At 37.9% G+C, this 12611-nt stretch overlaps 1 protein-coding gene and 1 pseudogene across 2 annotated transcripts in view; both read left to right on the top strand.

Annotated features, from left to right (window-relative positions):
• Window positions 1-12611, top strand: part of CDH12 (cadherin 12) — a 269372-nt gene that overhangs the window by 241569 nt on the left and 15192 nt on the right. For both annotated transcript variants that reach the window (XM_061187673.1, XM_061187672.1), the window contains one exon: window positions 1310-1446. In XM_061187673.1, coding sequence (XP_061043656.1) covers window positions 1310-1446 — 137 coding nt within the window. The remainder of the gene's footprint in view (window positions 1-1309; window positions 1447-12611) is intronic.
• On the top strand, window positions 2438-7263 carry LOC133089495 (large ribosomal subunit protein P2-like; annotated as a pseudogene).

Genomic DNA, 12611 nt, shown 5'->3' with positions numbered 1-12611 from the left:
GCAAACTAGTTTTGATCTAGCGCCAAAATGATATGCAAACTGCTCCAGTTTTAAGTAACCAGTTTGTCAAAATTATAACTTGCAATTTTGAAACACATGTCTTAACTAACTTTTCATGATGGCCTGGGGATTTAGATGTGCTGATGTCATCTGTTTCAGCCACTGTTTGTAAGGACTTCACCTTGATTCCCTGGCCAGAAAAATGGTGATAAACATATTGTGCATTCAGTCTTTTGATTAGCAGAGCCCTTTTCCACTTAAAAATGATCCATTTAAAATTGGTAAGACTATCTTATGATAATTATATGGAAAACATTGATGACCTAGTTCAAATAAAACTTTCTAACTTTGTGAACTTCAGCATATGTTTTGTTACTCATATATAAAATGGGGAGATTAATAATACTCATTTTTTAAGGTTGTTCTGGGAATTTGTTAACATATATAAATATTTAGAACAATACCTGGCACGTGGAAAGATTTCAAAATGTCCATTAATATGATGATTGAAAATATGTTTGAAAATAATTTTACATATATCACTCTATATGTCCACTGTTACATAAAGGTTTATACAAATGCAATATGTCGTTTATTCATTTTCTTGCATTTCATAGTCCAGCTGCTTCACATAAAGAAGGCAACGTCTGTTACTATCAAGAAGGTTGGCTAATACAGAAGATAAAGAGACATTATTAGCCAAGATCACTGTTTTTTGGTTTATTTTTTAAGGAAGTTGTCCTGATATTTAGAGTAATAAAACAACCATGGCCCTTTTATATGTGTTTGAGGGAAATATTTCTGTACAATTATCCCATTGTCAGTTAAAAATTTTCCCCTTAGTTTCCCTAACATGTTTTTTGTTTTGTTTTGTTTTTTCTGTCCATGGAAACGAAGACTCTACCTGTGTTCTGACCTCAGTTCTTTGTAGCTATTTCCAGATGCCTCTCCCACCCCCAGCTCTTCCCACAGTCACCATTAAGGAATCTTTTACTGCTTGAAAAAGTTTTAATATTCAGCAGGTTAAGGAAATCCATGGTCAGCTTTAGAATTTTAGTCTCTGCTGAGCTTTCAAGGTGTTAAGGCCCTAAAATAATACGAACAGGAGTACTAAATCTTTCATTATTTCCAGTTTTCCCTTGAGCATACTGACTTTGCAATAAAGAAGCTGTCATTTATACTCTTCTTTATTGCAAGGTAGGTAATAGCTACAGGAACAAAAAAAAGGAACTGTGTCAAGTTAGCCTGACTGCCATCATGATTAATGTGTAATCACTGCACATTTGCATCTACTCTTTTTTATATACAGGTACTTCATAGATTGGAAGATTGATGGGGACAGCTACTTTACAATAGATGCAACTGAAGGAACCATCGCTACTAGTGAATTACTAGACAGAGAAAGCACCGCGCAGTATAATTTCTCCATAATTGCGAGTAAAGTTAGTAAGTATGGCATGGACGGAATCAATGTTATACTGCAATTCTTTGGATTTCACACCTTAAATGAGTCCCTGCTGAGGTGTTTTCATTTTTGGACTGACAGCCAAGTGGTCTCTTGGGGAAACTCAGAAACCTGCTCCTTTTCCTCATAGCATTAAGTCCAGAAAAATTGTGACAGCTGCCAATGAGCCCTGTTTGCAGGACTGCATGAATATCTAGCAGTGCATTTCATGGTGAGATCTCATCCTTTTCCACCCTGCAGGAGGAAATAACCATCACATGAAATCATCTTTTCTGAAACATTTTATGAAATTGAAGAGAGCATTTTTAAATTCACCCCTCTTCTTTCTCTCTCCTTTCATTAAAATGTATTTTGTTATGAACATCATTGTGAAATATACAAGAGTTTTAAGTGCAATTCTTCAAGTGCTATTCTTCACTCAGAATCTATAGGATTGTTAGCAATTACTCCTTGTGTTGGTTTCTGCTTGGGCCAGAAGAGAATCCTTTAGACTGAGAGTGATTATAGGTCTTATGTGTTTCGCTGGACAATTCAGGATATTATCACAACTTCCAAAGGTAACAGGTGAGGGTGGGAGTGGAGACCTTGGCTAGCAACATACTCGTCTGTAACAGAAGTGCATCGTAGCAGTCCTTCTGCTTGGGTTCTCTTGAAAGATTTGAGGAAATCCCTTCTGAGTATCTTTCATTTTGTTTTCCTCCTATTTTCTTTCGTGCATCTGGTACAAGTACTCTGACAGCTAATGTCACCTTTCAGTGCAGGGAGAAGCTAACCGTGAACATTTCTGTTGAGGGGTTTTTGGTCAGTCTCAACTCAGTGGGTGTAAATGGGAAATAGTTTTGTTAATCTTCAAAAACTGCTTCCAAACATGCATAATCAGACACCTATTCCCGGGCCTTAATGATGCCTTTAGCTGATTTCATTATTTTTACGTTATTCTGATTATTAAAGGTAAATTTAGCATAAAAGAACATGCAGCTTCTGTCTTGTTTGTTGGACTACTTCTCTGTTATGTTAGAAGACGACTGCTCTGAGGCTACCATACTAGAGAGGTCACATGTTGGTGGTCAGGTTGACAATCCCAGCTCAGCTCAGCCTTCTAACCATACCTGCCAGAGCGCTAGATATGTAAGTAAAACCATCTTGCAACCTCTAGCCAGGCTGCTTGCCAGCTGAATACCACAATGTAACCTCCGTCATTACCATGTGAAATGGAATATATACTCAGCCAAATCTTGCCCAGATTCTGATGCACAAAATTGGGAGAAATACTAAAATTGTAATCAAGCAACTATATTTTTGTGGTCATTTGTTGTTACACAACAATAGATAACTGAAGAACTCAATGACACCATAAGTTGGAACTTTGATTCCTTGGTAGTGGGGGTAAAGATTCTCCAGCTGGAGTAGAAAGGAGAGAGAGAGAAGTAAAAATGCATAAATCTCTCTTTTAAAGATTTTTTTTGAAATATAGTTGATTTGCAATGTTGTGATCATTTAAGATGTACAGCAAAATGATTCAATTATACATGTATATATATAAATATATATATATATTCTGCTTTTACATTCTCTTCCATTGTAGGTTATTACAAAATGTTGAGTATAATTCCCTGTGCTATACAGTAGGTCCTTGTTGGTTATCTGTTTTATATATAGTAGCGTGTATATTTTAATCCTAAACTCCTAATTTATCCCTTCACCCTCTTTCCCCTTTGGTAACCATAAGTTTGTTTTCTATGTCTGTGAGTCTATTTCTGTCTTATAAATAAGTTCATTTGTATAATTTTTTTAGATCCCACATATAAGCGATATCTCATATTTGTCTTTCTCTCTCTGACTTAGTTTACTTAATTTGATAATCTCTAGATCCATCCATGTTGCTGCAAATGGCATTATTTCACATAAATCTCTCTTATCTGCCCCCCAGAGAGTGCTCCCCTGGTTGCCACTGCTTCTAGGAATAAAATTGACTGGCTAAATGGACTGCCCAAATACTAACTCTCTTCATGTGATTTTTGAGTTATTTGGTATCGGGGTCTCTGAGCATCCCATTTGCCCATGAACTTGATATGGGCACCCAGTGGTAGACCTTACAGCTTCTTAATTCCAGGTCCCCTTGTGTAGCAGACGGCTTTCTTGGGTGAATTAATAGCATGATTTCTCAACTCCAGCTTTCCGTTTTGTCCACTTGACCCTGAGGAAATTCACACATCCTGGTCATGCTGAACAGGTACATTACAGCCTGCTCCTCTACCATATGCTTTCTCTGTCATGCTGTCTCCTTTCAAATCTGCCCTCCTTGCTCTGTTAGGCTCTGAGAGCTGATCATCCAGTCAGCTGCCTGAGAAGACATTCTATTAGGAGAACAGAACCAAATGCCAGTCTCCCAGTTCTCTTTAACTTGTTTTCCTGAAGTTTCCTTTCATGCTAGGCATCTTTCTTCTCTCCCATATCACATCCGCTTACAGTTACATATGTTATTCATCATTCTTTTCATGCTTTCAGTTATTTCAACTTTGAATTATTTCCTTCATCCATAACACTGAGGAAAGCTTAACTATAATATAGTTAGAAAATAAACTTTAGTATTCTAAGATCTTTGACAAATAGAGTAAAAATGAGATGTCTATGTTATGGGTTATAAGACCTCTATCGACTATATTATAGTCACTCTCAATGGCTTGGATATAGTAAGTGATAACTGACCAGAGGTAGCCTATTCAAAAAACTTCTATTTATCAAAAATATATTTTCCACAGTAGAATATTTTTCACTAGAAAACTATCTTGTGCGACCTACCCTTTCTATTAATGCACATGCAAAACATGTGCATATTTTTAGAAGGAGGAGTATTAGGTCCAGTACCTTAACTCAAGATGAAAGTCTGCAGCTAGTTATTCACTCACCTGTACTGTAACTCTAAAAGGTCTCTTTCTCCCCAGCGGCTACTATAGCTACCAAAACCATCATCATGGTGTGAGGGCACCCATCATAGCAGGTCTGGTACCTGCAATCAGAGCCTGAGCTCCAACCATTTGGAAAATGGAAGAGGAGTATACATCCATACTGTGCAAGCGAGTGTCATTGTTCCTTAAAAGCTTAGATTTTTCAAACTTAGAAAACTGTATTTTGTTAATTATTAATAGAATTAGGGCACATGCTGGCTCCTCTCTGACCTGCTGGATGTAGTTTTTACCTAAATCCAAATTAGGAAACCCCATGGTGTGGATTCTCATAAGTTATGTTGGCTCTCACTTGGACATATGCAGAACTGAGACTTAGACTCATAATCCATACATACACACAATGTGAAAGGGCTGCCAAGCTAATATTTCTAAAATATCAACCCCTCGTCCATTCCACTGTCTATTCAAAGACTACTGTGTGGAATTTAGAACCCTCAAGGAAGTCTGGTAAGATGAACACTATACACCTCCATGAAAAAGAAAGAGGCTAAGTATATATCACATGGTAATTAAAGATTCTGCAATAAGAATAGATTGTTGTGGGCCTTATTTTGTTTGAGTTCACCGAGTTTGAAAGTAAACTTTAGTTATATTTTAATACATAAGGCTGCTTTCAATGATCAAATTAGCCAGCCTCAGCAGGAAACTCTCATTATGGTGAATGACTGAGAAATAAATAGCCCACACTTGCCCTGCCAAGTGGAACAAAATTGTGTAAGTGTACCTTACTGCAGATTGAACTAGCATATGTTTTGGCCCTGACCCTTCTATAAAAGCTCTCAGATGAAATGAAATGGTACAATGATTGAACAACTTCCAATTAATTAAAAAGCAGTCATTAATCAGAGTTGCTATAGTCCAAGGTCCAAATAGTTTTATTAGACTACTAATAATTATTTTATGCATTATTGCTTTGCTGTTTTTATACTAATCTTGAGAATTAAAAAAACGCAAGCCTCCAAAAATCACTTCATTCAAATTATCAGAAACTTCCAACGGGCAAATGTTTCTAATTTTTTTTTGTTTTTTGTTTTGGTGTTATTATAACACATATCATTAGACAAAGATAACTACATTAAAGCCTTAGAACTTTTATATAATTATAAAATAAGTGGATGATACCAAAGACAATTCTTCTTTTCTTGGTCATGTTAATTATCCAGATGGCAATAGATTGTTTGTATTGTGGAAGAGTTCAAAAATCAGTGATAGACTTACTGCGTGCTATATTTGGGGAAAATGTTATGTGTAAGTATACCATTATGAGTCGGGATTAAATTGTTGAGTAATTTTTAAGGTTATTTAGCATTAGAGCTACTTTGCTTTAACTTTTTTTACTTCAACATAATGTAAGTAGTATCATCTTCATGTATACAGAAAATCAAACAGATTTTTGTCTATAATTTAGGCTCAACATTACTTCATCTAATTTTTTATAAATTGTATAGAACATTATTTACATGCAAAGTATTAATGGTTGTGGGTTAAAAATAAGACTGAAGTCTGTTCTTAAGGACAGTTTAGGAATAGAAACTGACCCCAAAAATTATTGTAGTTAGTTATAACTATGCAAATTATGCTGAATTCCAGGGACTTCAGACTTAAGAGCACTCTCATATAGCCTCCAAGGGAAAGTTGCAAAAGGTTTATACTGACCAAACTGTGGTCATTAAGTAATGAAGGATTTAAACAAAAATAAATAGGTTTTTTGGTAGAATTTTTTAAAGGGTTTCTTCTGCCTGTGTGCCAAATAGCCATGAAATGGTGTTCTCAGACCAAATGAGTAGAAAGTACCTAATGTTTCTATAATAATTGTAAGTGATAATATTATAAATTAGTAAACCAAACTATTATAGTAGCTTTATATACATTCACTCAATTTATTACTGTCCACATTGTAAGAGTGAAGAAATAGAGGCTAAGATTTATTTCCATTTGTCACACAGCAAATGATGACCACGCTAAGACAGGAGCCCAGGACTCACACTCCAAAACACAATTTCACAGGGACACATATTCACCTCCTTATGCTTCATTTTTAAATAAGTTAATAGTAAAATTAGTCAAGGTGATTTTTACATACATAAATAATTAAAGTAAACTATAGTAAAAAATTTTATGTACATTTGCGTTGTACATATAATTAAGCTGAAATTATTGTTAGCCTTGGCATCTATCTATCATCTATCTATCTATCTACCTATCTATCATCTATCTATCTATCTATCTATCCACCTACATTTAAGCTCGTTGGACTGCTTACCTATTAGAAATCTATAATGGATTTGCATTTTAGAAATAAAATACAGACTCAAAGTATGAGAATAAGGAAATATGTGTGCAATATTATGTGTGTGCCAGGGTTGTAGGTAGGTAGATTGCTATCTCTATCCAATAAGTGTTAATTACTAGATAAGACTCAAGCTACAAGAGTTCCTAATGATTTTATTGTGAAGGATCCTTTTTGATAACTTCCCTGTATATGGAAAGATTCTTGCCTACCTACACTACATGGCCTCCTCCCTGCTGGCTGCCCTTAGTGTCAATGCCTTTGCCGGTGCCAAGGACATAAAGAAGATCCTGGACCGTGTGGGCATCAAGGAGGTGGGTGACAACCTGGCTCAGCAAGGTCACCAGTGAGCTGAAAGGAAAAAACCCTGAAGACATCAGTCACTGCTCAGGGTATCAGCCATCTGGCCAGCGCGCCCACCTCCGGAGGGCAGGTCTGCAGCTCCTGCTGCTGCTTCAGCCTTGGCATCAGCAGAGAAAAAAGACAGGAAGAAGAAGGCATTGGAGGAGTCAGATGACTCCCTGGATTTATCTTGTTGAAGAAGAGTTCTGCTCCCCTGCAAAAGTGATAAGATGTCATTTCTGACATCAGTGGTATCACCGATCCCCCATTCTGTTTAGTAGAAGCAAGTCACTAGACCCAGACCACACTTAAGGGCAAAGAATTACATGGAGGTGACTCATGTGGGTATCAGGGAGTGGGGATTCTTGGGAGCCATTTTAGAAAGTTGCCTACCTGATGTGTTTCTTGGCAACTAGACGAGTCTCTCTAAAAGTGAAGAAAGTTTAGAGACCATATTACTTAACCACTAGGCCTGAAAATTTTGTGAGAAAGACAACAATCTGGTTGAATTCATAAGTATGCAACCAAAATACAAAGTGCTGTAAGAGAGAAAATAATTAAAATAATTATTTTTGAAGGCATAAGCATAGTATGTCACACAGGAATTATCATTTGAGCTGAGTCTTTAAAAGATGAAGAAGATATTGAAAAGGAGGAAAGGAGGGTATTCTAGGTTGAGGAAACATCTTAAGCAAAGGCAGAGAGGTATTAAAGCTCATGTCCAGATGAGAAATTACAAGTAAGGTGGTACAATTGGTGCCCAGAATGTGTAAGGAAGGGTAAAGAAAATGCATTCAGAAAGGGAGCCTGAGATCTCCTCTCTATTCTCATATAGAATACAGTATTGTTAGGTACCGTCACCGTACTGTACAGTACATCCCTAGGACTTATTTATTTTATAACTGGAAGTCTGTACACTTTGATCACATTTACTTTTTGCACACCCCTCACCCCTGCTTCAGGCAACCATTTAAAGATCGATACAAATATCAGATCATTGTGTTGTACACCTAAATTAATATAATGTTGTATGTCAATTATATCTCCATTTTTAAGAAAGAAAGAAAAGAAAGGAAGCCTGAGGCCTTATCAAACAGAGCCTTAAATACCACATGGAGAAATTACAAAGTTTTTTAAGTGGGTTTTTGAGCCCATCCTCATTTCTGCTGTTTCTACTATATGTCCCTAGCTCAACATATATGTCTCCAAAGAGACATATATCACTTCTCCAACTTTCCCCGTCTGGTGAGTCTGCAAGGTAGTTATGCAAGGGACCTGCATTCCTGTAAACCAGCACTGGCTGGGTTACATCGTATCCATCTGGGTGACCGAGGTTAACCTCATCAGGATCAAGAGACAAGGGTGAGTCTGGATTCTCTGCAGTGTTTGAGCCGTAGACATTTCTTTCTAATTTGGCCAGTCTTTTTTCAAAAGGGCACTGTAAGTCATATGCACATTTATTGAGAATACGCATGCAGGTTGGCCCTTTCTTTTTTACTACTGTTCTTCAACTTCTTTATCGTTACCTGAATCAGAATCACCTGGGACAGTATTCCTGGACCCCATTCAAGACATACTGAATCAGAATTTCTGGGATTACTGCCAAGAAATCTCCATTTTAAACAAGATACCTAGGTCATCTAATGGATACTGATGTTGGAACCAGTGTGCTAAATTCTCTAAATATTAGCATGGATTTGTGGAAATAAAACAGCTTAATGTTACTATGGAGACATGTACATACTCAGAGAGTGTAGTTGACTTCTGAGGACTAAACAAAACCTTTGGTTTCAATTCTGGATTGAAGCCATTATTTTTTCCTATTTTTTCTCAAATAATTGCCTTTATCTTACACTTCATGAATACGTTACTTTGCATGTATGAGACTAGGTAGTATCTACCATTTAATATTTCCCTTTTATTTCCCTGAGTAACTATATGAAACTATCAATATTTTGTATTCTCAAAGAAAGGTAACTTTGATTTATACTAGTATTGGTAACATTTTACTAGTACTTGTAATACAGAAAAGTAATACATACCTTGAAGAAAGAATCACTTATAAATATTCAACCATTTCATAAAGCCTTCAATGTGTTGTATACATGGAAATAATAATCGTTAACACCACTATAGTCATGGACTTAATTTAGAAATGATACCATTTTTCTCACTGTTATATGATGTGTAAATATAATAGAATCCAAGTTTGTTGTTATAGTTTATATTTTATTTTAAACTTTCAACTGCTTATGGGTACACTATCATAATCAAACTATTTAGGAGTAGTTTAAACTAGTAAAATTGCTCTATCAAAATCACATACAAAACAATGTCAGGCTTTTTTTTTTTTTCCTTAATTAGTATCTTATTTTTCTCCAGAAATTAAGACCACTTGATGAGCTTTTCACCTAATGGTTGAAATTTGGATAAAAATTATATTTTAGATATGTACAGAAAATTTTAGTATCACATATCAAAATTGGAATTCAAAAAGAAGAAATATTTTTACATTGAAAATGTTATTTTATTGACATCATGGACTGTATTGTATTTCATCTATTTGTATAGGGATCCTCTCAGGTGTGAAGTTCTTAGTATCAGGGACTTTATCTTATACCTCTTTGATGCCTATGGTTTATTATACTCTCTGGAACACATAGATATGTACATAGTTAATGAATAAATTGTGAGTAGCTTTATAGGCATCCCATCCTGCTGATTTGGGCCTTGGAGTTCCTGGTAAGTTGCTTCTTCTCAGCCTCTGTGCTCACCCTGTATATGTGGGGTATGATGTAGCTGGAATGGACTGGACGCTGGAACAGGCTTAATGAAGTCCAGAGGGAAGACCTGTCAGTCCTTCTGCTAAGGCACCAGCACCCCAGGCAGTGGGCCTGTGTGCAGGGCAGCAGGATGTCGAAGACCCACGCGGCCTCTGGCTTGACCACACCTTGTCCATGCAGATGCCACCGGCAACGCCCCGGCTGTCCTGCTCCCTCTCAAGGTCCAGGCTTTGAAGTGGGGTCAGGAGCTCCCAGGCAGGGGCTGACTTGGGCTGAGACTCCTGGGAGTAGCTGTGATCTCCATCTGCCGATGATGGGGAAAGGGACTTCCAGAAACTGCCAGCAACCTCCTTGGACTTGCTAGTCAGTACCCCCAGGCCAGGCTCAGTGTGCCAGAAGACCCCAACCCAGTCCCAACCCACAGCCACAGAGGGCAGGTAGGTGGTGTCAGAGGCCCTGCGAGTCAGGACAGGGTGACATGTGGTTCCAAAGGGCGGTGACGCCATTCCAGGAGGCCTGGAGACTGTGGGAGCTGATAGCTGCATCAGTCTCCTTGGAAGTAGAAGCCTTGCTGGAAATGCAGACCTGGAAGCAAGTGGGAGCTCCACCCCCAGCAACAGGCCCCTGGGGCAAAGTTCCTGCATGGCCCCTGGAAAGGAATGCTGTTCCCGTCACAACGGCCGATGTGCCCTGCGGAGCCCATCGCAGCTGCAGCCCCATAGTTGGAATCCTTCTTTCCTTTTAATATATATTTTAATATTTCTTATCACCAGGGATTAGTTATCTATTGCTGCATAACAAATTACAATGGAGTTTCTTTGGGTCAGGAATTCTTTTTTTTTTTTTTCAATAAATTTATTTTATTTTTATTTATTTCTGGCTGCATTGGGTCTTAGTTGCTGCTTGCGGGCTTTCTCTAGTTGTGGCGAGTGGGGGCTACCCTTCGTTGCGGTGCACAGGCTTCTCATTGTAGTGGCTTCTCTTGTTGCGGAGCACGGGCTCTAGGGCACGCGGGCTTCAGTAGTTGCGGCACACGGGCTTAGTTGCTCCGCAGCATGTGGGATCTTCCCGGACCCAGTCTCGAACCCATGTCCCCTGCGTTGGCAGGCGGATTCTTAACTACTGCGCCACCAGGGAAGCCCTGGGTCAGGAATTCTAAAAGGATTCATCTTAATATCTGCCCCAGGAAGTCTGGAAGACTTGACAGCTGGGGGCTGGAATCTTCGGATAGCTCTTGTACTTCAGAAACCCAAAGGCACTGAAACTTTTTGCTTTCTGCAGCTAATTAAACTCCAGGCAAGGAGTGATGTCAGTCTTCTTTTCTTATCAATGAAGCATAATATAATTGAGGTTCAGTCATGTTGTTGTAGCACGTATCACTGTTTTGTTCCTTTTTATTGTTGAAGAATTTTATTGTATGGATATGCCACGGTTTATCTATTCACCAAAAGATAGACATTTGAATTGTTCCCAGTTTGGGACTATACGCATAATATTTCCATGCATATATGCAGACAGGCTTTTTGTGGACATTCATTTCATTCTCTTGGGGAGAGACCTAGAAGTGGAGTTGTTGGCTTATAAGTTCACGTTTAAGGTTTAAAGAAAATTCCAATGTATTTTCCAAAATGACTATACAACTTTGTATTTCTGACAGTGATCCTTTCCATCAGCAATCCATTTTATTTCTCTCAGCTATGATTTGTGAGTTTCAGTTTATAAGTCCTACCTTTATTTTGCTAAATTTATTCCTAAATATTTTATTATCTTTGATTCTATTGTGAATTGAATTTTTCTCAGTTCTATGTCAGTTTCTTCTTTGCTAGTATATTAGGTATAAAATGGCCAATTTTTATATTGCTCTCTTATCCCACAGCCTTAATATACTTGATTTGATCTATAAGTGTTTTGTGGATTCTTTTTTTTTTTTTTTATAAATTTATTTATTTTATTTTTGGGTGTGTTGGGTCTTCGTTTCTGTGCGAGGGCCTTCTTCTAGTTGCGGCGAGTGGGGGCCACTCTTCATCGCGGCGCGCGGGCCTTCGCACTGTCGTGGTCTCCCTTGCTGCGGAGCACAGGCTCCAGACGCGCAGGCTCAGTAGTTGTGGCTCACGGGCCTAGTTGCTCCGCGGCACGCGGGATCCTCCCAGACGAGGGCCCGAACCCGCGCCCCCTGCACTGGCAGGCAGACTCCCAACCACTGCGCCACCAGGGAAGCCCCCGTTTTGTGGATTCTTTAGGGTTTCCTACCTACAGGGTCTTGTCATTTTTTGATAAAAATACGTTTTCTTTTCAATCTGAATACTTTTTAAATTTTTATTTTTATTTGTTTGCACTGGATAAACCCTTAAGTGCAATGGTCAATATGTGGTCAGAGCAGACATTCTTGCCATGTGCTCAATATTAAAGAGAAAATATTTAGTCTTTCACCATTGAGTGTGATACTGGCTATGGTTTTCTTATAGATGGACTATGTCAGGTTGAAGATGTTGCCTTCTATTCATTATTTGTTGAGAATTTTTAATAAAATCATGAATGGATAAATTTTGTCAAATGCTAATGCTGAGTCTATTGAGATGGCTATGTGATTTTTTTGTTCTTTCTTCTGTTAATATGATATATCACATTGACTATTATTAGATGTTAAACTAACCTTTCATCCATAGGATAAATGCTATTTGGTCATTATACATTAGTTTTCTAATAAGCTTCTGGCATCAACTTGCTAATATTTTGTTAAGGAATTTTTGTACCTATTTTCA

The sequence above is a fragment of the Eubalaena glacialis genome, chromosome 4 (genome assembly GCF_028564815.1).
Source record: "Eubalaena glacialis isolate mEubGla1 chromosome 4, mEubGla1.1.hap2.+ XY, whole genome shotgun sequence".
NCBI lineage: Eukaryota > Metazoa > Chordata > Mammalia > Artiodactyla > Balaenidae > Eubalaena > Eubalaena glacialis.
This window is presented reverse-complemented; position numbering and strand designations above follow the sequence as displayed.